The following is a 21,883-nucleotide window of genomic DNA, read 5'->3' on the forward strand; positions in this document are numbered from 1 at the left end:
CAATTGATACCTACAGATCTCTGTTATATATACACACACATATGGCATTTTCGGCTAAGTAATTTAACTTGACTATTCTTGTTAAATTATCTCTATGACTAAATACAAAGAACCATAATTACTATAGTGCTTATTCACAAGCTTAATAAATTTGGGTCAGTCACAAATTGGTGAATATCTTAAAATTTAAAAATCAACCTGATAAGGATAAAGAACAAGGGCCCATATTTCCCCAATTCATTTGGAAGGCTAAATTAATATAAAAAAAATTACTGTTGAAGGTCAAAAATAAAATCATCTTTGACTCTCCTAGGTTAACCAATTCATATATGGTTATCTCATTATATGAACCTGTCACATATGTCAACAGACTAATACAGAATTATATTTGTCAAGTTTTTATTATCTGATGCAAATGCTTATTTTCTTTAATGCTAAATTAAAGCTTCTCAAATAAATTTGACTAAAGTTAACATTTGACTTTCATAATTCAAATCTAAGCACCTTTAAAAATGGACCTTGTTTGTATTATCTCTCAATTAAAAAGTTGTGTCTGGCATACTAACAATCTGCACTGATTTGAATATCTACCTACTTTTCCTAGACTTAATAAACAAAAGACCTATCTATCATTTAGACTTTTTTTTTTTTTTAAAGATTTTATTTGAGAAAGAGAGAAGCACAGAGAGAGAAGGAAACTCCCCGCTGAGCAGGAAGCCTGATTTGGGGCTCAATCTCAGGATCCAGAGATCATGACCTGAGCCACCCTGGCGCCCCTAGACTTTGTATTCTCTTAACAAACCTTTGACCAAACAGGAGTGTAGATTTTGTTTCAGATTCATTGTATGATGATGGAGAACAGCAAATTACAATAGTGGTTCTACAGTTTCCACCTAATGAGTCTTGAAGGATTCTCGTCATCTTACTATCTCGATATGGAACATATGTCTATGAAAAAAAAAAAAAAAAGACCAATGGGTTTCTATGCAATAAAATTTGTTATATATGGGTGACAGGCACTGAGGGGTGCACTTTGATGGGATGAGCACTGGGTGTTATCCTATATGTTGGCAAACTGAACACCAATAAAAAAATAAATTTATATATAAAAATTTGTTATATAAATATGTTGGACTTTAAGTTACAAAGGAATTTTGGTTATTTTAACTGATTAATATTAAAATGGGAACTAAAATCTACATACAAATACTATAAATTCCCAAAAGACAACTAATTCACATATACTGAGTGAAACACACCAAATCTTTCACTCAAACATCCATGCATACACATACGTTGATATTTAAATAATCCCCCATAAGATAACAATAGGGAAAGAGAAGACATGTAATACTTACACTTCCCTCAGCCAAAGCAGAAATGACATTGCCAAGAGCAGAAAGTGACTTGTTGATGTTCTTAGCTTCATCTAGTACAGCACCTTCAGCTCCAGTTTTACTAACCTACATACACATTAAGATTCCAAAAGAATGAAACAGAATTTTAAGTTTAAATGATTTTCTAAAAAAGTTCAGAGGTCACCAATAACCAGCAAACAATAAAATGAAAAGCTTCATGATTTTATTCGCCAATTATTTACTCTATCACTATTTCTTAAGTATTAATTGTCTGAGAACTTGGTCAAGTAACTAGGTGCATGAGAAGAATGTGATTAAGGAGATACCAAATTTTATTTTTAGTTTATGTTCCTGAAAATAATAAGTTTACATATACATTTACAATATACTATTTGTTAACCTCCTCTGCTTCATTAAGAGAGGAACCTTTTAAAATTTGCTAAAGCTTAATCTTGATATTTTAACTGTTACTGATTTTAAATACATAAGCAAATTCACTTCTTTTAAAAATGTGAAATATATGTATTAAAAATAGGATAAAGTAATATGTTAGCAATGTTGACTGAAGAAACAGCCTCTCAGAATTCACAAAATTAAAGACAGGCTTTGAAGGATGTGTTTAAGACTTAAGTAAAAGGGAATGGATATGTTACTTCAATTGGAAGAAACAAAATTAGCAAAACAGCAAAAATAGTTACAGAGATCAACATTAAAACATTTGAACTTATTTTGATTTTCACATAAAGTAGAATCAGATTAGTTTACTGTATAGTCTATGATAATTAAATAATCATTGAAAGGAAAAGAAGTAGGTACAACCAAACCAGAAGACTAATGGATAGTTACCAGTTTTCAAAGGGAGCCCCACTGTCAGTATGGTAAAATAGATATCAAAAATTAGGAAGACGGTACCTAATACAATTTATAACTACATATACTGAACAAAAGTCTCAATAAAAACACACTTGAAGTCAAAGGTAACACCTATTGGGGTTGAACTGGATTATGGCACAAATAACAGTAATTTGGAACCAGTTTTTCAGTTTAAGTAAGCCAGTTTTCAGTTTGATGCACTGGCATCAAAGCTTTTCTTTTTTTTTTAATCTCTCAAATCTGATTTAATAGTTTTTAACATGTTAACAACAATGCTGAAGTCCAAATTCAAACTAAAGTTTATAAAAATGCTTAAGTATCTACTAGAATATAAAGATTTTACCTTTTCACTACCAGCTAAATCAACCAGATAAAGTTTTCCACTCAGCTTTTGTTCCGTTTGCGTGTTCTCTTGTTTTACATTAATAAGAAATATACTGTGACTCCTAGAGCTATGTTCATTCATATCTGCAATGAAATTACACAAACAACTATAAACAAACACGGCCTTCCCTTACTAATAATTTCTAAAGCGTTATTTACATAAAAATCCAATATAATTAATCAAGTTGATAAAGGTATTTTAAGGCAGTTTTGTGCCTAACTAGTGTTAACAGACATTTTACTTACTTGTAACTGCTACATGTCTGTTGGATTTTCCTTCGTCAATGGTATCCATAACTTCATCTGGACTACATACAAAACGCTCTGTGCACCCCTATAAAATAATTTTTTAAAGTATGTCAATAGCCATATTGACAATTGCCAATTTATTACACGGCTTTTTTAAACAAGCATTCTGTATTATTTTATAAGTACCTTTACATAGGGAACTCGATTTTTATCTTCATGAACTGAAAGGTTGGTCTTTGAAACTGAAAAAAAAAAAAAAAGTATCAGTAACATTCTCCTAAACTCTAAAACTAGTTATGAAAGAGCTAATTGTTGATTGTTTCCCTTTCCAAGTGGCCTAATAACAATAGGTAAATTTTTAAAATGACACATCACTATTAAAGAAAAGACTCTGTAGAAACAGTAGGAGATTTAAACAGTAATTAATGCAGCAATATAAAATTTGAGGTCCAGGGTAACCTATATTACCTACATTTTGAAAATAACATTATACCAGAGTAGTTTAATAGTTTCCCAGGGCAATGAATCTAACTGACAGCTGCTGAGAGAAGACGAGGACTCAGGACTTCTAATTATAATCCAATTCTCTACTTACTACTTAAACACAAACAACCATAAATATGTGCTTTTTAAAGAAGTTATTCAGCATGTCAAAGGCATTCAACTAACTTTAAAAGGACTTTAAAATACACCTGTTTCTTATAATTTAAGTCCATTTCATTTGGTTACTTAAAAATGGCCTTATATCTGTTTTTAAAAAAGTAATGTGCTTTTTAAAATGATAAAAGAATTTAACTTACCATCTAACAGGTCCCTTATCTTATCCAAATAAATTTCAAAATATGAAACCTGAAGGGCAAAGAAATAAAGGGAAAAAGAATCAATTAAAATTTTAAATTCATTCATTTGTTCATTAAATTTATTGGGGTCTGAGGGCTAAACACGATCTAGACAAGAAGGCAGAGTTATCAACAACTCAGTCACAGCTTATGTTCTAATGGCATGATCTGAATTATCTAAACTGCTCATGTAACTAAAAGCAATTTCCATTACGTATCCTCATCTAAAATGAATTAGACTCATGAGAAGATTAAGAACCTTTGAGTTCAGTAATAAACTCCTTCATTTTATAGAGAAGGAGGCTAAGACAAAAGAGAGTTTGTGATCTTGTTTAAGGTCATCTAAGGGCAGAAGAACCCCAGTTTACTAATTCTAATGATTTTTCTACTATAATTTCCATAAAATAATTTTTAAAAAGGAAGAGCATTTATTATTTCTTGGAATAAAATTATTCTAGGTATAAAACAAAATGCAATCTTTCCCCAAGGATTCTACCTTAATATGAAATTCCAAATTTTCATCCATGGAGTAAATGTAATTAAAAATATCTTGCACTATTCTTGGAATAATCCCCATGCCTTCTGGATCATGAAGTTTACCCTAAACAGAAAACAAAATGAGACTTTAAGAAGTATGAATTAAAAGTAAAAACTTTCAACCTATAATTTGTAGTCAATAGAGAATAGTAATTGTAATTGTTGCCATTTTTTGGTGAAAACAACTCTACAAGGTATCTAAAAAAATCCAATTCAACTATTATGTATTAGTAAGTTACACATAAACACTGCAGGTCAACAAGGGTTATCAACTGATCTTAGCCTTTTATTTAATCACTAGATTTAGATTATCCATACTTGTGCAATGAACATATTTTTGAAAGGTTTGTTTCTTCTCATGTAAGTCTTTATAGTTCCTTCAGGTCAAATCCACGTAAATACAAGAAATGTTTTTGTTCTCTGTAACTTTATGGAAATGAGTAATATGAATTTATTACACTAAAATAAGCATTTATATAGAATGCTCAGATAAATGATAAAGATGTTTTGTAGCAACAGCATAAGATAACAAATATGCTGTTTTCTAGATGCAAAGTTTGGACAGGTTCACATCTTATTAATAGCAGCACTGATAACTGTGGAGACATTCATATTAAAGAAGAGTAGTAGGTATTTGAAGAGAATTAATTGCTCTGAATAGAAATGAAAACATTAAAACATTCAAAATTTCAAATTCCTCATTATTATAAGGTAGTAGAAAATTCCCTGCTAATTCTAAAATGCTATATATTGTGGTTATGCTGATAAAACAAAGCTAAATATGATTTCAAGTATATAACTTCATTATTCAAACTCCAGAACTGATTAAATTCCAATAGTGATGTTACCTGTATATTATTTGTACTGGAGAAAGTAATAAAGAGTAAATAAAGATGTTTAAGCATGGTAAAATCATTTACCAAATAATGACTGAATATACTATTTTGCAAACCACATGCAAGTATAGTTATGAAATGTTACCTCCATTGTGTGTGTCTTCCCAGAGGATGTTTGTCCATATGCAAATATTGTTCCATTGTATCCCTCAAGTACATCTATGACAGAATAAGAAATTTTATACCTCAGGGGATTTTTTTTCCTTAAGCGAGATATATAAGAAATTACTTAAGAATGTTAGAAAACATTCTGAAAAAATTAATTAGATATTAACCCTGTTCCTCATCCAGACATAATCAAATCTGCAAAACAAAATATTTGTGGGATGAATGGTGAGGAAGATGGACTTTTTTTACACTAATATGAAAGATTCCATCAAAGTCGAAGTTCAATTCATGAAAGATTTATTATAAAGATACTGAAGAAAAAAAATAAGAATACATCAGTATTAATTTTCTTAGTGATGATCCACCTGAGCAATTATTTTCTCTCCAGCCCAGATTACTTTCTGTGGTCATTAAAACACAAATTTTAAATTCCATTGTTTATAACCTCTTATGGAAGTGTAGATCTCAAATGCCTTTACACCTGTATTCCAAACCTTTATGTGACCTGAAAGAAAAAATTGTTCTGCAAATTTACATACAGATATGAATTCACTTTTATAAACAGGACTAGTGATTAGTGGTTAAGTGGTGGTTAAAGCTTACAAATCCAAGGAACAGTCCTCAGCATAACAAGCCCAGTTGTACCTCAAAAATAGATTCTCAAATTCTCTGTGAAATTAAAAATAAATCTTTTTTCTAGCTTTGTGTATACTCCAAGATTTATCTTTTTTCTACTATTTATTCTAAAAGGAAGCCAAAGTAAAAAGAGAAGCCTCTATTGGAAATAGTAGAAGCTAAGTAAATGAAAAAGCAGGACAATCCTGGTTCTTTTTCTTAAATTGATTTTTAAAAAAGAATAAGAACAATCCCAACACTGGGTACTAGATATTAACAGATTTCCTACAGAAGCATTTATTAATGGGAAAAAGAAGGTACTTAAGTTTTAAGAGCTCTCAAATCACATTTAAAACAGATGGCACTGGAGGCACCTGGGTGGCTCTTGATTCAACCTCTTGATTTAGGCTCAGGATCATGATCTTGGGTGGTGAGATCAAGCCCCACATTGGCTTTAGATTCTATCTTTCCCGCTGTCCCCTTCACCACCTTCAAAAATACAGATGGCATTGCAGTATTTCTGAACAAGAAATCATCTTGAGAAAAAAGTACTGGATCTTTTCCAATTCACTTCTTTTACATATAATTGTTCTGAGTATACCTATATCATACCTTCTGCTTAAGATCTTTTAATCAGTCAAGTAAAACCTAGGGATAAAATCCAAGGTTTGCTATAGCTATAAATATTGGTAAGTGAATTAACACATGACTTTCTCAAGATCACATTAAGTAGCATATGTCTATAGGGAATTACAGAATATTTGTGGTTATGTCAAACTGTATTATAACATGAGGGGACTCAGGATAATAAACATATGCAATACATTTGTTTTGGAGACTTCAAGCGTAACTTTAAAAATTTCATATGATTACAGAGATTACAGAATATACAACATTCAAATATTTACTGAGCACCTGCTATGATCTATCCTCTGCACCTGGTGCAAGGGATAGTAACAATAACTGATTAGGTGTTTTCTAGACATGCCACATTATCACTGAAGTAGTTTAATAAACGTTTTTATCAATTAGGAAAGTAATTTTGCCTACTTTCAAATCCAGCCCTGCCTCTGCTTTCTATAGTGACTTATCCCCAACAAATCTAAATATACAAATAAAGATAATACATTTTACAGTGAACACCCTATAACCATCACCACTATTCTATCTTAACATTTTGTAATTTTAATGTTTAATCATGTATATATCCATACATCTGTTTTAATGCATTGCAAAGTAGACTGCAGACTTCAACACACTTTCACCTAAATACTTCACCATATATGTATCGTTAATTAGGATTCATTTTTTAGTTTTATTCCTGAGTTAAAATTTATATACAATGAAATGTCTTTATCTTAAGCATGGATATTTAAAAAAACAAAAGCAGGGGCAGCCCGAGTGGCTCAGTGGTTTAGTGCAGCCTTTGGCCCGGGGCGTAATCCTGGAGAGCAGGGATTGAGTCCCACATTGGGCTCCATGCATGGAGCCTGCTTCTCCCTCTGCCTGGGTCTCTCCCTCTCTCTTCTCTGTGTGTGCCTCTCATGAATAAATAAATAAAATCTTTAAAATAAAATAAAATAAAAATAAAAAAATAAAAAAACAAAAGCAACACTCATCTATTTGAAAATCCTAGAAAGCATACATCTGTAATGAGAAAAAATCTGGCATTTTTCGACCTGGCTCTTGTTTGCTTTTCTCAGCTCTACCTTCCACCACCCTTCCTCTCATACTGCTGTTTTGTGTCAGTCAAAATGATCAAATCTGACAATTTCAGATGGTTCAATTTCAGTCACACCATAATGTATGTTGTTCCCCACATTGTGACACTCTTCTCATGTGTGGGTATGTCTAGGCACATGTACCATCTCTGCCTGGAAGGGATCCCTCCTCCTTCCTACTCTTTGTGCATCCTTTAAGACTAGCTTAGGCTTGGGATCCCTGGGTGGCGCAGCAGTTTTGCGCCTGCCTTTGGCCCAGGGCGCGATCCTGGAGACCCGGGATCGAATCCCACGTCGGGCTCCCGGTGCATGGAGCCTGCTTCTCCCTCTGCCTGTGTCTCTGCCTCTCTCTCTCTCTCTCTCTCTGTGACTATCATAAATAAATAAAAACAAAATAAAATATATTAAAAAAAAAAAAAAAGACTAGCTTAGGCTTTACTTTTTTTTCTCAAACCCAACTATACAACTACTCCCAAATAAATTTGGAGGAGTCTCATCCTATGTGTTCTTGTAACATCTACATTTAAACATTATACATATCACTGCATATTGCAACTGCCAATAGATTTATATGCCGTCTTTAGCAACTTTTAAACTCCTTGAGGCCAGGACTGTGCTCAACTCCTTACAGTGCCTGGCACTTAGTAAGAACTCAAATGCTTACTGAATGATTATTACCATTACTAACACACAGCATTTTTCTAAAGCCTCCCTCCTTCTATAAAACATACATTTGCTGTTCTTGTGAGAAACAGAGAACAACTATGGACAAGTATCACTTCTCTCATACTCTGTAAAAAAGAAAAACATTATTTAGTATGTCTAAAAGTCACTTATCTCTTTGAACTTCAGTTCCTCACTGGCAAAGGGGAAGGCTTAGAAGAAGGCTACAAGAATTAAAAGTCCTCATATGGAATTATTATTGCTAACATATGAGAGTATACAATGTGCCAGGCTATAATAATTTTTCATATACTAATATATAATCCTCACAAAAACCCTGTGAAAGGTACTTTTAGTCCCACTACATTGAAACTAAGAACAAAGAGATTAATTTGCCTCTACTTCCACAGCTGGCAAGATGGAGCTGGGATGCAAACCCAGACAGTCTTGGTTCTAAAGACGTACTCTTAACCACTGCACTGTATTATATGAAACACAGAAATTAAAATAAATACATGGCAAGCCACATCTGCAAAAATTGTAAGTTAATATAGTGGCAGACAGTTCAGGTCAGGAAGCTATGGTAGGAAATCTATGAATGCCTGGTATGATGCATAGCATATAGCAAGTATTGAATAAATGCCAACTACTTCATACAGGGAAGTGAAAAGACATCACTCAGATTTGGAATTCACTAGAGAATACAAGTGGGTAAGCCTCGTTCAAAATAAAGAAAACCTAAAAAAAATAAAAAATAAAAAAATAAAGAAAACCTATCTAATGATCTACAGAAAGGGGAAATAGCTTTGTACAAAATCAAGTTTTATATATATATATAAAAACTCATATAGAAATTTATGAAACAGGGATGCCTGCCTGGGTGGCTCAGCAGTTGAGCATCTGCCTTTGGCTCAGGGCGTGGTCCCGGAGTCCCAGGATTGAGTCCTACATTGGGCTCCCTGCAGGGAATCTGCTTCTCCCTCTGCCTATGTCTTTGCCTCTTTCTGTGTCTCTCATGAATGAATGAATGAATGAATGAATGAATGAATAAATAAATAAATAAAAATGAATGAATGAATGAAAGAAACAGTACTTTAGCCAACTGTCAGGAGGAGCCCAGAGAATACTAGCTGCTTCAGGTCCTCCTTGGCAGCCTGCTCTTCAAATCTGTTTCAGAAGAAATACCAACTCACCCATCATTTTGCTAATTGTTGCCTACCAGAAGTTTCTAACTATGGCCTTCCACTGGATGTGTTTGCCAGTGACTGTCCCAAGTATACCCTGTGATGTATTTAATTGGTTTTCTGTCCTATCTCACCAAGCACCCACGACCTATCCCCACCTCATCTCTTTCCTTAAATCTATGTATTTAATGGTAACTCCTCCACATTCATAATCTTCTCCAGGACAACTCTCATTACCTACTATATCTAGTCTCCTCCAAAGGGGTAGAGAGCATTTGGGTAAAGATAAAAGGAGTAAGTCATAGCCAGGTGATACTTTTCTTACATAAATTATAAATCTAGCAAAGAAGCTGGAAAGACACATTGATAGAACTTCCCATTGTAATAGTTACTTGAAGCCTAATTTTGTAGTGAAAATACTATAGGCTATGAATTATCCCAAGCACAACATGGTTGATTAAATCAAGAGAAAAATTAATTTTCTTAGAAGAGAGGAAACAAACAGCAATTGATAACTGTTGTGTGCTTGCTTCTCTATACCAGGCCCTGGGTGAAAGTTCTTTTTCATGAATCACCTTTTAAAATCTTCATAGCACCTTTATCTTACAAAACAAGAAACAGATGTAGAAAGGTTAGGTAATTTGCCAAAAAGTCACACAGCTAAAAGTGGCAGGGTCTAAGTTTCAATCTAGGTTTGTCTGACTCAAAGCCCACGTTCTTATCCACACTGAAGATAAAAGAACTGCTATTCAGAATTCAGTTCCAAACAGTAAAGCAGGAATTTGCTGCGAAATCTAAGGGACCTAAGTTTTGAGAAGAGAAGGGAAATTTCACTAAAAGAATGATGTCATCTTAAAACTGTAAACAGTAATGAAACAGAACAGAAGGTAATAGAAACATGACCTTAACACTTCAGGACAATAGATTTCAAAGAGTTCTGAGAAAGACAGGTGTGAGATTATTATTAAGAGCCTATGGGGCGCCTGGGAAGTTCAGTGAATTAAGCAACCAACTCCAGTTTTTGGCTCAGGATGATTTCATGGTTGTGGGATCAGGTCTCACATCAGGCTCTATACTCAGCACACACAGTCTGCTTCAGATTCTCTCCCTCCCTCTCTCCCTCCCTCCCTCCCACTTATGCATATTCTCTCTTTTTCTCTCTCTCTCTCTCTCTCATAAATAAATAAATAAATAAATAAAATCTTTAAAAAAAGAAAAAGAAAAAGAAAACCCACTATATGGCCAAGGATGTGTGAGATAAAAATCCCTAGAATAGTATGAGAAAAACGAAAGCCCAGATTAAGTAAGTCTAACCAAAACAAAAACTAAGCCCCTAAAAAGAGCTTTTAAAATATTCAGAAAAAGACTAATGTCTGACTAGACTTGCACTGCCCAGAAAATAAAATGTTAATAAACAATATAAGACAAAGCTATTATCATTTTATTACCACCTTCTATAATATTATCCTCAAAATGGAACATAATACCCTTATCAAGAGAGACTTTAAGATTGAGGTGGGTAAGAGCAAAATAACAATTTTAAATGAGCTCAAGTTTGTAGTCACAAGAGAATCACATTCCATGGATAAAAATTTCACAGCTGGGATCCCTGGGTGGCGCAGCGGTTTAGTGCCTGCCTTTGGCCCAGGGCGCGATCCTGGAGACCCCGGATCGAATCCCACGTTGGGCTCCCGGTGCATGGAGCCTGCTTCTCCCTCTGCCTATGTCTCTGCCTCTCTCTCTCTCTCTCTCTCTCTGTGTGACTATCATAAATAAATAAAAATTAAAAAAAAAAATTTCACAGCTACCACAGCTGATTTTTAAAAGCCATGGAGAACAAAAACAATAGAAAAATGACTAACTTGGTAAATGTTATACTCACTTTCAAAAAGGAAAAATGATAAGGTAATTTTCGGTCACCAAAATTTCACTAAAAAACAAAAAGCTATGGTTGAACTAACCTCATTTCCTGCTTGGATAGGGTCCAACTAATACTTAGGGGAAACACCAGCCTGGTGTATCATGACTTCATAAAAAGATCCAAGTTTTCCATCATATCCTTGTTCATATGTTGAACTAATACTTAGGGGAAACACCAGCCTGGTGTATCATGACTTCATAAAAAGATCCAAGTTTTCCATCATATCCTTGTTCATATGTTGACAAACTAAAAACTAGGTAACTGCATAAGAGAATATGAAGTCAGCTGAATACCTCGTGTGACTTAATTAACAGCCAAAAACCTTATTCAGTTTTTAGAAGACCAGGCTAAGGACCACCCCATTAAGCATTTTATAAATGATGTGAAGTAATAGTTTTCAAATAACAACGTCTATAAATAAAGAGTTTAACAGAATTTCAAAGTCCTTGACACCATATTAGGTGTAATCAAATACACTGATAGCCAACATACATATCTAATAAGATAACTGTAAAAACAAAACTCAAAATATAATCAAGAGCTAAAATGAATAAGATGGAACCCACACTTAAAAGCTTATAGTCAAATTAAAAAACTCCAATATTTAAGTGTGGAATGGGGTTTAATGCTGGCTACAGCAGATGAGAAAAATACCTACCTGTACACTTAAATTGCCGATGAGTTCATGAATCAATACCTTAATATTATTTAAAAAACTAATGTGAAATCTTAGGTTGAACTGATGAAAAAAGTATGCCAAAATCAAAGAATATAATTACGTTCTAGAACAGATCCATTTGGAAAACTATTTGATGCCTACAAACAAAGGTGACATTCCCTGTTCCTCTTTGTTACAATCATTTATAGAATCAAGTTAATTTTCCATCACCTTCCATGACTATTTCAGTATCCAGTCCACGGTCTCTCACTAATACCACTCATGTTGTAATTCTTGGTGGTTGCAAAGTCCATGTAGTAGACAATCCTACTAAAATACTCTGGTCTCTCAGTTCCTGGACCCAGCTATCTCCATGATCTTGTCCTTTACTCTTTCAGATGCCAACTCCATAATCAGACCTCTAGACCTTTTCATTACTACTGACACTGCCTCCCTAATGTCAATTATGTACTACCTCCTATTATTCCTTCTAGTACCCAGAATCCAACAAACCTTTGATCCCACTCACACTGTAACACACTAATCTTACTTCTTTTTACTGTCCCTCAAACCCACTCCCCCCACCTATATTCTCTCCTTCCCTTCATTCACCTTAGATTCTATGGTTCACTTGTACCATCATTCTCTTGACACCATCCTCAATTGTCTTGCCCTTCTCTCCCTCTTTTGTAACCGCCTAGCAAAACCCCAACTAGGTAAATTTGACTCTTCTGGCAGCTAACCTCAAAATGGATCCTTGGCAATGTTGCCAGGCAATACTGCCACATTTCCCTAATTTACTCACTTCTACTGTCAGACAACTTCATTCTTTTTCCTAGAACCCCCTATCCCATCCTCATGCTGGAGTAACTTTGCACCCTGTATCATAGACAAAACAAAATTAGTATGAAGAGAACATCTACATTTTCTTCCATCACACTTAGAGATTTAGTGCATTCAAAATCTCTACCTTTTCTCCACTTACTGGATGAACCGTTTATGCTCCTACTTAACCCTAACCTGTCCACCTTTATACTGAATCCCATCCCCTCTACCCTAGTGAATGCTGTAAGAAGACAGGCTTTTGCCTCAATCTAAGAAGTACTTTTTAACAATTAGAGCTGACCAGAGGTAGAGTAAATTATATCACAAAGTAATTGCTATTTAACTGTAAGATCCTTTTGACAAAAGGGATTTCTGTAGTAACTCGAAGTCCAGAAAATCACTCATACCCTCTCAGCTCTAGGGTTCTACGGTTTTGGAAAATATAAACCCAGAAAAATGTTAATATAAATTAATAGTATTAACTGGAATGTACACACTTTTCTCACCCTTGGTAACCTCTAGTAAATTCCTCAAGTGTTTTACTGTTGAACACAAGAGGAGTCTTTGGAGAAGAACAACGGAAATGGAAGAATGATAGACTGCTACTATTTTCTACTACTATTTAGAAACCCGCCTAACCGTTTTGTATTCATTCTCATGCTGGTGTATTTCCAGAACTGCTAACTTTAGAAACTCTCCTGGGAATATCTAATAAAACTGCATCTTCCAAGAACAAATATGTAACACTAACATTCTTATAATAGCCTTCACTAGGTACTGTATATAAATTAGATCATGGAATCTGAGCAATAATGTATTTACTAATTAGATTTGATCTTTGTATTACTTAAACTGTCTTCTACAATTAACTAAAAAGAGGGGGCATTAAAATGAAAAAAAAAAAAAAAAGTGCAAATGGCAAAGATCCCAAACAAAACTTCACTTATTGTTGAGACTACAACAGGTTAAGTATCCTTACCTTTAACAATCTTCTTTGCACAGTCATTATACACTTGTTCTTGAGAGGTGTTTGACTGGAACACTCGGTCAAATGCGTAAGGCTTGGACTGAAAAACAGAAATAAAGGGTTTCAACTACAGAAATTAAAGGTGAATGGACACTTCTTGAAAGTTCCTTTAAAGATGTCATCATATATTTAACTTTCTAAATAGGGTACCTTCTATGCATTACTTCATGTCATAGAATCTTGTGGAAAGGACCGTAGGGATCACCAAATATAAATCCACTAGAATAAACTCCACAAAATCAAAAATGTCTGTTTTAGTCTTTGTTATATTTCCAGGGCCTAGGACTATTACAACAGGCACTCAAATATTGCTGAATGAATTTTTATTTAATGAGTGTCTACTCTGGCAAGTACTTAAGACTCTAATTTCAATAATATCATCTTGCAGATAAGAAAACTAGAATCCTGAAAGGTACAAAAGGTGTTAATGACAAAATTAAAATTTAAATTCAAATCTCCTATCAGTTCAGAGCTCCTTCGACTATTCTCATTAAGCTTTCCATCTTACACCAAATTTTTCAATCATTTCATTCATTTAACAAATATTTATGGAATGTATGATATACTAGATACACATCTTGCTAGAATGATGACCAAGACAGACATACTCCCTGCTTTAGTGGAAGGTAATAGTGGGGCAAACATCAAATAATTAAACGACTAGAATTCTGACTCATGCGACAGAGTGCCATGGGAGCATATAAGAGAAGAACCTGCATCTGGGAGAAGGCAGAAGAATGCCAGGGAACCACTCTGGAGAAGGGATGTTTAGGAAGTGAAAAAGAGTAGCACCTAACTCACTGCCTGTCTCTTCAATACCAGTCATGGAAGGGTGAGTGCAGGAAGTAGCTTAGGTATTGGACACCTAAAGATCCTAAGACAGAAAGGAACCTGCAGGATGCAAGAAAGCAACATAAGTTGAAAGTAAAAGGAGCAAAGATTCAACGCAAATGATAACATAGTGAAAAGATAAATAATATCTTAGTGTTATTTTGAAAAGTTTTGACCTTGTGAGTCCCCTTTTCAGAGGGATCCTGAGGACTCATTTAGAAAAATAACATAGTCTGAAGAATGAACCAGAGGAATGGAATGAAAAAAAAAAAAATCAGTGTACAGTGTCCATGCAAGTCAAGGAAAAATTATCAAGGAGGGAGTGATTGTGTCACATTGAGCTGTGAGGTCAAGGCAAAACTGAAAGACATCCAATGACAAAGTAGAGCAGAAATGTGGCTGTGGGTCTAAAGAGGGTTTTTTTTGTTGTTTATTTATTTAAACCACTATTGTCTACCCTCTGCAGCTGAAAGGATTCCTAAAGAATATACTATAACTTTACTTTAGCATCAATTAAAAGGAGGCATCTTTTTTTTTTTTTAAGATTTTATTTATTTACTCATGAGAGACCCACACACAGAGAGAGAGGCAGAGGGAGAAGCATGCTCCATGCAAGGAGCCAGACGTGGGACTCAGTCTTGGGTCTCCAGGATCATACACTGGGCCGAAGGCAGCACTAAACCACTGGGCCACCGGGGCTGCCCAAAAGGAGGCTTCTTAATGTCTGATTATTCTTTGACTATGGGATACATAAAAGTGTCCTTTTGCTAAGATTCTACAAAGACATTAACATTCAATTTTACAGGTACAACTAAAAAAGAGACATTCTTTTACTTATTGTACAAGATGTATTTGTGACAACTTTGAAAACACAAGTACAATCAAATAACAATCACCAGCCAAAGATAAACCACACTATTTTTTCTACATGCAAAGTAAATTTTCCTCTTCATGTATCCAGCAAACATGTATTATCTGTAAGGTATCAGATATTATAAATGAGTAAAAGAATTTTAAAAATGAAAAAAAAAAAGAATTTTAAAAATGTTATTTAATTTATACAGACTGTAGGGTTCAAAGAACAGAGAATAAGGCTGGGTAGAATCTTGAAACAAAACTAAGAAACTGTATGCTAGGATCTAATATAAATGGTCAAGTAATATTCACTGAATTGAAATGGAGACAATCTCTAGCATTAAGGAACTCCTAAGTTGGTAAAAGAGTCAAGAACAGACTGAAAGTAGCTAAAATATACATTTAATAAAAAATGTATAAAAGTACTATGAAAGCAAAAATTAAATAATGATTAATGCGAATTTTGCTTGCATGAAACAAAGTAACCAATAGAAGATAGGTAATATTATGAAGACCACTGCATCCCTCCAAAAGAATAAAATTTTGTTAAAATAAACATTTAAAAATATAAAGAACAATACTGAGCTTTATAGAAGTCACTGCCATTTTTAAGTCATCAATAAAAAGTTTGTTATAAACCATTTAGAAATAGATATACCAAAAACAGTGGATAATAGTAAAACCTGCCTAAAAAGTACTTTATGCAGCTGTTTACTATAGCATTCCTTATGGCAAATATGCAAACTAAAAAATAAGCTGGATTCAGAGATTTTGTTTTAGATGTTACATCATTGCTAAATCAAAAATTAACTTAAGCATCAAGTTGACAAAAATCTTACTTTAATTCCAAAACTAAACTTTAATTCTGTTAAGTAAGGTAAATGTTTTAATTAGAGATCTAACCATGAAGTTACTAACTGATCATGACTCCCTGGAATGAAAAACAAGACCCGTGAAACGTAACTACTACTTCTAATGGTCTACAATGAAGGGCCATCTCTTAACTTAAAAATCTTCCAAATAAAATAAGCAAAGGAAAATTCATGATCTGGATGTCCTTATCTTAAAAACCTGGTTCTTGGCCTTGAAATGTACATTATATAGTCTTATTTCTATGAGACTTCAAAGATACTCCAAGTCATAAGATGCATTCACATCTGACTCAGGCTTCAAGGAGACAAAACCAAATACAAATAAGCTTATATTTGAACTGCAACTATAACTTAAATTTTTCTTTAAGATTTTATTTTTAATAATCTCTGTACCCAATGTAGGGCTGGAATTCACAACCCTAAGTTCCCGAGTCCCAGGATCCATTCCATTGACTGAGCCAGCCAGGCAATTCATCCATTAGATTTCTTAAGTGAAATGGTTCCTGTTTATATCTGCAGAGACTGGACCAAACACCAAATCTGGTTATAAAGGACACTCTCTTAGCAGGAATATATCTTTCTCTGGAATACTGAATACAATGATCATTAGATCACATCAGATTTTCCTTAGTTTGACTATGATTGTTAGCTAACATTCCACAATTGTACAGATAGGAGAGCTGCTGCTTCTCTCTTTTTAAAATATTTGAGAGAGAGAGAGAGAGAGAGAGCACCCACGTGCTTGTGTGCAAGGTGCTCACCTGGGCGGGCAAGGGTCAGAGGGAGAGAATCTTCAAGCAGACTTCCCACTGAGCCTGAGGCAGGGCTCACTCTCCGGACCCATGAGATCATGACCTGAACCAAAAACAACCACCCAGGCACCCTCGCTTCTTCTTTTAATTTTCACTCTTAAGGTAATCAGGATCAAACACTGTATCATAATTCATTTGAAAAGAGAAATTGTATTGAGCTGTAGGCAAGGAACTGGACAAGATGATTTAATTAGATTTTACTTTCCTCCAATTTCAATTAACTACAACAGCCTGTTTTGGGTTCTGACAACTTCTACAGTATACCATATAAGGAAGGATGATTAGTTAAGACACTTAGCAATACAAAAAGGCATGTTTCACTTTTACGATGCAAAAAAGTAATTTTTTTCTATTGATTTTTTTTCTGGAGTTTTCAGCAGGCTTATTTCAACTACATAAGGTGTTTCTCTTGTCCTCCTGTGGATAAATTATTTTTTTTAAAGCAAATTCTATCTTTATCAAGTCAAGGTTTTCCTTTAGTAATCCATTTATTTCATTCAATATATGATATTTATACCTCTTCAACAAGCATTTCATTACCCAAAAAATCTTTATAAAAGGCTGTACACACAGAGAAACACTATAGGATTACAAGATTTGCCGGCCACGGGATCATATTATATTAAAACCACTGACATAACAGGAAAAAAAGCTTGGACAAAATACTGGAAACTGAACTTAGATGAAAATAAGAATCCTTAAAAATTATTTTCTATAGGAGCACAGATTATATCTCTTATTCAGTAACATTATAAGCTAAAATAGCTGTCCTTTAATTTAACCAGAAGATCGTGTACAAGTGTTTTAAAAACATGTTTAAAATAATTTAGTTTTAAATGCCGCATTGCAGCAATTCCTTCTTAAAACTGTTGATTTTGAATCAGGATTTAGTAAAATGAACAAAACAAACCAAGACATGACTTTACCTAAAGATTTTCAAATTTCATTCTCCCAGCTATCCCTTATAAATTTTCAAACAGCCTTAAAAAAATTCATTAAAAAAATTGAGACCTCAGAGTAATCAATGACTTTGTATATCAAAAGACCAGTTCTTGAAAATATGAACTAAACATGGCCCCTTTAGGGCCATGTGACTTCGTTGTGTTTCTGCTTAAACTTAAAAAAGAAAAAAAAGACTATAAAAATGCTTACCAGTTTACCTAAAGGCCAAGTGTGTATTAATGATTCACAATTCAATCACCTATCCTTTATTTCTATTATCATTTAAATTTATTTACATTGTTAAGAAACTTAAATAAGGAACTTTTAAGAACTTTATCCAAAGGAAATAACCTAGTATACAAGTGTGCTTCCTGTGGTAATTAATTTTTTTCTTTTAACTCCTCATATGTCGCATTTGGGCAGAAAGTTGCTTTCTCAACATAGTTTGTGAATCCTAAATCTTATCATTCCAACAAATGAATCTTGAATAATACTTATAGATTTGTTTGAACACCCACGCAAATCTGCAAAAAATAATACATTCTTAATACAAGTCTTAAAGGAAAATTGTTTTGTGTCAATTACTGCCATAGCTCAATAATCACAAAAATTCTATGAGAAACTAGTATCCAGTTTGTCAACTAACCCAGCCCTTGCAAGCTTCCTGATTCCACGTCAGAGAGCATTCTAAAGGAAAAGGTGACTACTTCTGTGCTTCTTAGTGTTAACATGTCATTTATAGTTTCTCCCAAGAACTTGTTAACAAAAAACCAGCCCCACAGTCTTCACACAGTAGCTGGCAGTTGTTCGTATGCAATTTAATGACTTGTTGCCAAAAGCCTACCCAGCAACAAAGAGCTGTAACATTCATTTTTCTAAAGCTGAACTTTGCAAACTGTCACATAAAAACTTTTAAAGAACTTCAGTCTTGTCTTATAGATCAATGCTTTTAATTATCAAAGTCCCTTCTCCTGTGACCTTCTTTGTCCTATTTCCAAACTGTGCAAACAATATGCTAAATATGGAATGCCATGGGAGAAAAAAAAAATTAACATTTAGATTTTGTACCAGAATAGCCATGTGGAAAAAAGCTCTGCCACAATGGCATTACCAAGAAATATACATTTAATTTTTAGTCACAATTCAGTATTCTGTAGGCAGTGTCCTACAACCCATTTTATCTTGAACTAGGAATGCAAAATATTTTCAGAGACCTTTCAATACCAGATATCAAACCTCAAAAAAAAAAAAAAACCAATAAAAATAAAAAATAAACCATACATCTGGATTTCCCTGACAACAATCAGCCAGCTCTGGTTATGTTTTATACTCCAAAGGACACTATTTCTCCATCCTCGAGATTATCAAAATCAATTTCTCTTCAGGATAGAACTAGGGATCGAATACTAAACAAGAAATCCAGTTTACTGATTAAATTTTATTTTTTTAAAAGCCTGGTTTATGGTACTTTGATACACACACAATAAGTTAACCGTCTTCGCTATACTGTTACCCCGTAAGACCCACTAAGAGATTATAATTCTGGGCACTTACTTGACCCAATCTGAGTTGGCTAGATCTGCTAGGAACCTGAACAAAACTGCTCACTCCCATTTCACAAGAAAACTCAGGTCTTTTAACAGTCCTCGATTCGCCGCTTGTAGTACTTCATAGAACGTTCATTCATCGCTCAAAGGGCAGGTGGGTGAACTCAGGATATACATGCATATTTGTATTTGTTTGATAATTTTCCTCCTCCCGAGAGGCAAATACAGTCCATAAGCAGCTGATCTTTCATTTCCATACAACTAAGTATCTTTACACACAGAGATTTACACAGAGAGATTTTGCCGATCATCAAAGCTCAGCATTCCTAGCTGAACTCCCATCTTGCACGTGTTACAAATAGTAAACTTGGAGGTAGTCCAAAGCAACAGCAACAGTAACCGCGCACACACGCAAACACAGGCAAACGTGCACTCCACTCACTCCCCGGACGGTTCCTGCAGCGCCCCAGGTGGGGGAGTGTCCAGACGGGGACCGGGAGCCTCCCTTCTCCCGGCACTTGGGGCCGGGGTGGGGGCGATCCAGGAGCACCTCCCTCCCCACCGCCCTCTGAGCCGGCAAATGCTGCCGGGGGGCGGGCTGCGGATACCCCCGTCCGCTCTGCATGTTACACCCCGCCACCCACTCTTCGCACCCCGCGTCCTGCCAGGCCCAGAGGAGCTGGACGGAGGGGCGGGCCGGGGGCACTCACCGCGATCATGACCGTGTCTTCGCCCTGAAACTTGGCGATGTACTTATCGCCGCGGTTGACCTCAGACTCGTTGAGCGGTCTGAAGCGACACATCACTTTGATGTTGCACTCGGCCGGGTCCGCCATCTTCCTCACTGCCGGGGCGGGAGGCCGGGAGCCACTCCCCGCCGCTCAGTCTGGAAGGGAGCGGGCCCGCGCTGACGGGAAGGGTCGCGGAGGCCGAGAGAGACCGGGGTCTCCGCGTCGTGCTTCGCCCGGCGGCAGCTGCCGGGGAGCCCGGACTGGGAGCACCGGCGCCGGTAGCCGTCGCCCGGAGGCTCACTTCCGATCCATCATGGCAGCTATGGCGGCGGCGGCGGCGGCGGCGCGGCGGGGAGAGTCGGCGGCTCCTCGGCTTCTCCCTCTCGGCTTGGGCCCGCTGCTGTGGCTCGAAGGGAGTCTAGAGCACGGGGAAATCGCTCCCTCCTTCCTCGGAGAAGGCAGGCCGGGCACGCCGTTCGCCCGCCCGGTAGTGCACTCGCCGGCTCGCCGGCAGCCGCCCGACCACTCCTGAGGCCGTAGACCGGCGACCGGGCGGCGGGATGGGCGGTGCGCGAGGAGCAGGGCGCACGCGCGACGGTCGGGGCCGGTGCCGACCAATCCGCGCCCGTCTGCCGCGCAGCCGCCTTGCCGCCGCTCTCCGCCCTGAGCCGCCGACCCGAGTTTTACCCGCGGCTCCGTACGGACGTGACTTAGGCTCCACCGGCTGCGCGGTGTCTCGGAGCCAGAGCACACGCGCTTGGCTTTCCTTTCTACAGGGCGCACGGGATTTGTGAGAACTACCTTATGTTGTAGTCAACCTAAATGCAGTGCTGTATTCCTAATAAGGAAGTGTTTGGTCTGCAGATAAAATTGGTCCCTAGTTTTTAGGGCGCTTTGCCAGAGAAGGGAAGATTTGAACCCAGGGCGAGGCATGGCTCTGCGGTCGAAGCTGTCATTCCGAGTGCGTGGGAAGGGGATCAAGAAAGATAAAGGAACTTTCTGTTAAGGAATGAAGAAGATTGAGCGCATGGGTGGCTCAGTGCTTGAGTGTCTGCGTTTGTTTTGTATATATATATATATTTTTTATTGGAGTTCAATTTGCCAACACATAGTATAACACCCAGTGCTCATCCCGCCAAGTGCCCCCCTCAGTGCTGGTCACCCCCCCACCTCCCCTTCCACCACCCCTTGTTTGTTTCCCAGAGTTAGGAGTCTCATGTTTTGTCATCCTCTCAAATTTTTCCCATTTTCTCTCGTTTCCCCTTTAATCCCTTTCACTATATTTTATATTCCCCATATTAGTGAAACCATATAATGATTGTCCTCCAATTGAGTTACTTCGCTCAGCATAATACCCTCCAGTTCCATCCACGTTGAAGCAAATGGTGGGTATTCGTCGTTTCTAATGGCTGAGCAATATTCCATTGTGTGGATA

The 21,883-nt window shown here is 36.2% G+C and overlaps 1 protein-coding gene and 1 pseudogene across 1 annotated transcript in view; one reads left to right on the forward strand and one right to left on the reverse strand.

Annotated features, from left to right (window-relative positions):
• The window catches only part of KIF5B (kinesin family member 5B), a 44,946-nt gene extending 23,877 nt beyond the window's left edge, over positions 1 to 21,069 (reverse strand). The window contains exons 1-10 of the mRNA XM_026000894.2: positions 20,428 to 21,069; positions 13,811 to 13,898; positions 5,222 to 5,295; positions 4,200 to 4,304; positions 3,665 to 3,713; positions 3,051 to 3,106; positions 2,862 to 2,949; positions 2,575 to 2,699; positions 1,359 to 1,463; positions 803 to 948 (exon numbers count right to left, since the gene is read on the reverse strand). Of these exons, the coding sequence (XP_025856679.1) occupies positions 803 to 948; positions 1,359 to 1,463; positions 2,575 to 2,699; positions 2,862 to 2,949; positions 3,051 to 3,106; positions 3,665 to 3,713; positions 4,200 to 4,304; positions 5,222 to 5,295; positions 13,811 to 13,898; positions 20,428 to 20,553 (962 nt within the window). The 5' untranslated portion in view covers positions 20,554 to 21,069. The remainder of the gene's footprint in view (positions 1 to 802; positions 949 to 1,358; positions 1,464 to 2,574; positions 2,700 to 2,861; positions 2,950 to 3,050; positions 3,107 to 3,664; positions 3,714 to 4,199; positions 4,305 to 5,221; positions 5,296 to 13,810; positions 13,899 to 20,427) is intronic.
• LOC112921515 (solute carrier family 25 member 3 pseudogene) overlaps positions 21,009 to 21,883 on the forward strand; it is a 33,756-nt pseudogene continuing 32,881 nt past the window's right edge.

The sequence above is a fragment of the Vulpes vulpes genome, chromosome 2 (assembly GCF_048418805.1).
Source record: "Vulpes vulpes isolate BD-2025 chromosome 2, VulVul3, whole genome shotgun sequence".
Taxonomy (NCBI): Eukaryota; Metazoa; Chordata; class Mammalia; order Carnivora; family Canidae; genus Vulpes; species Vulpes vulpes.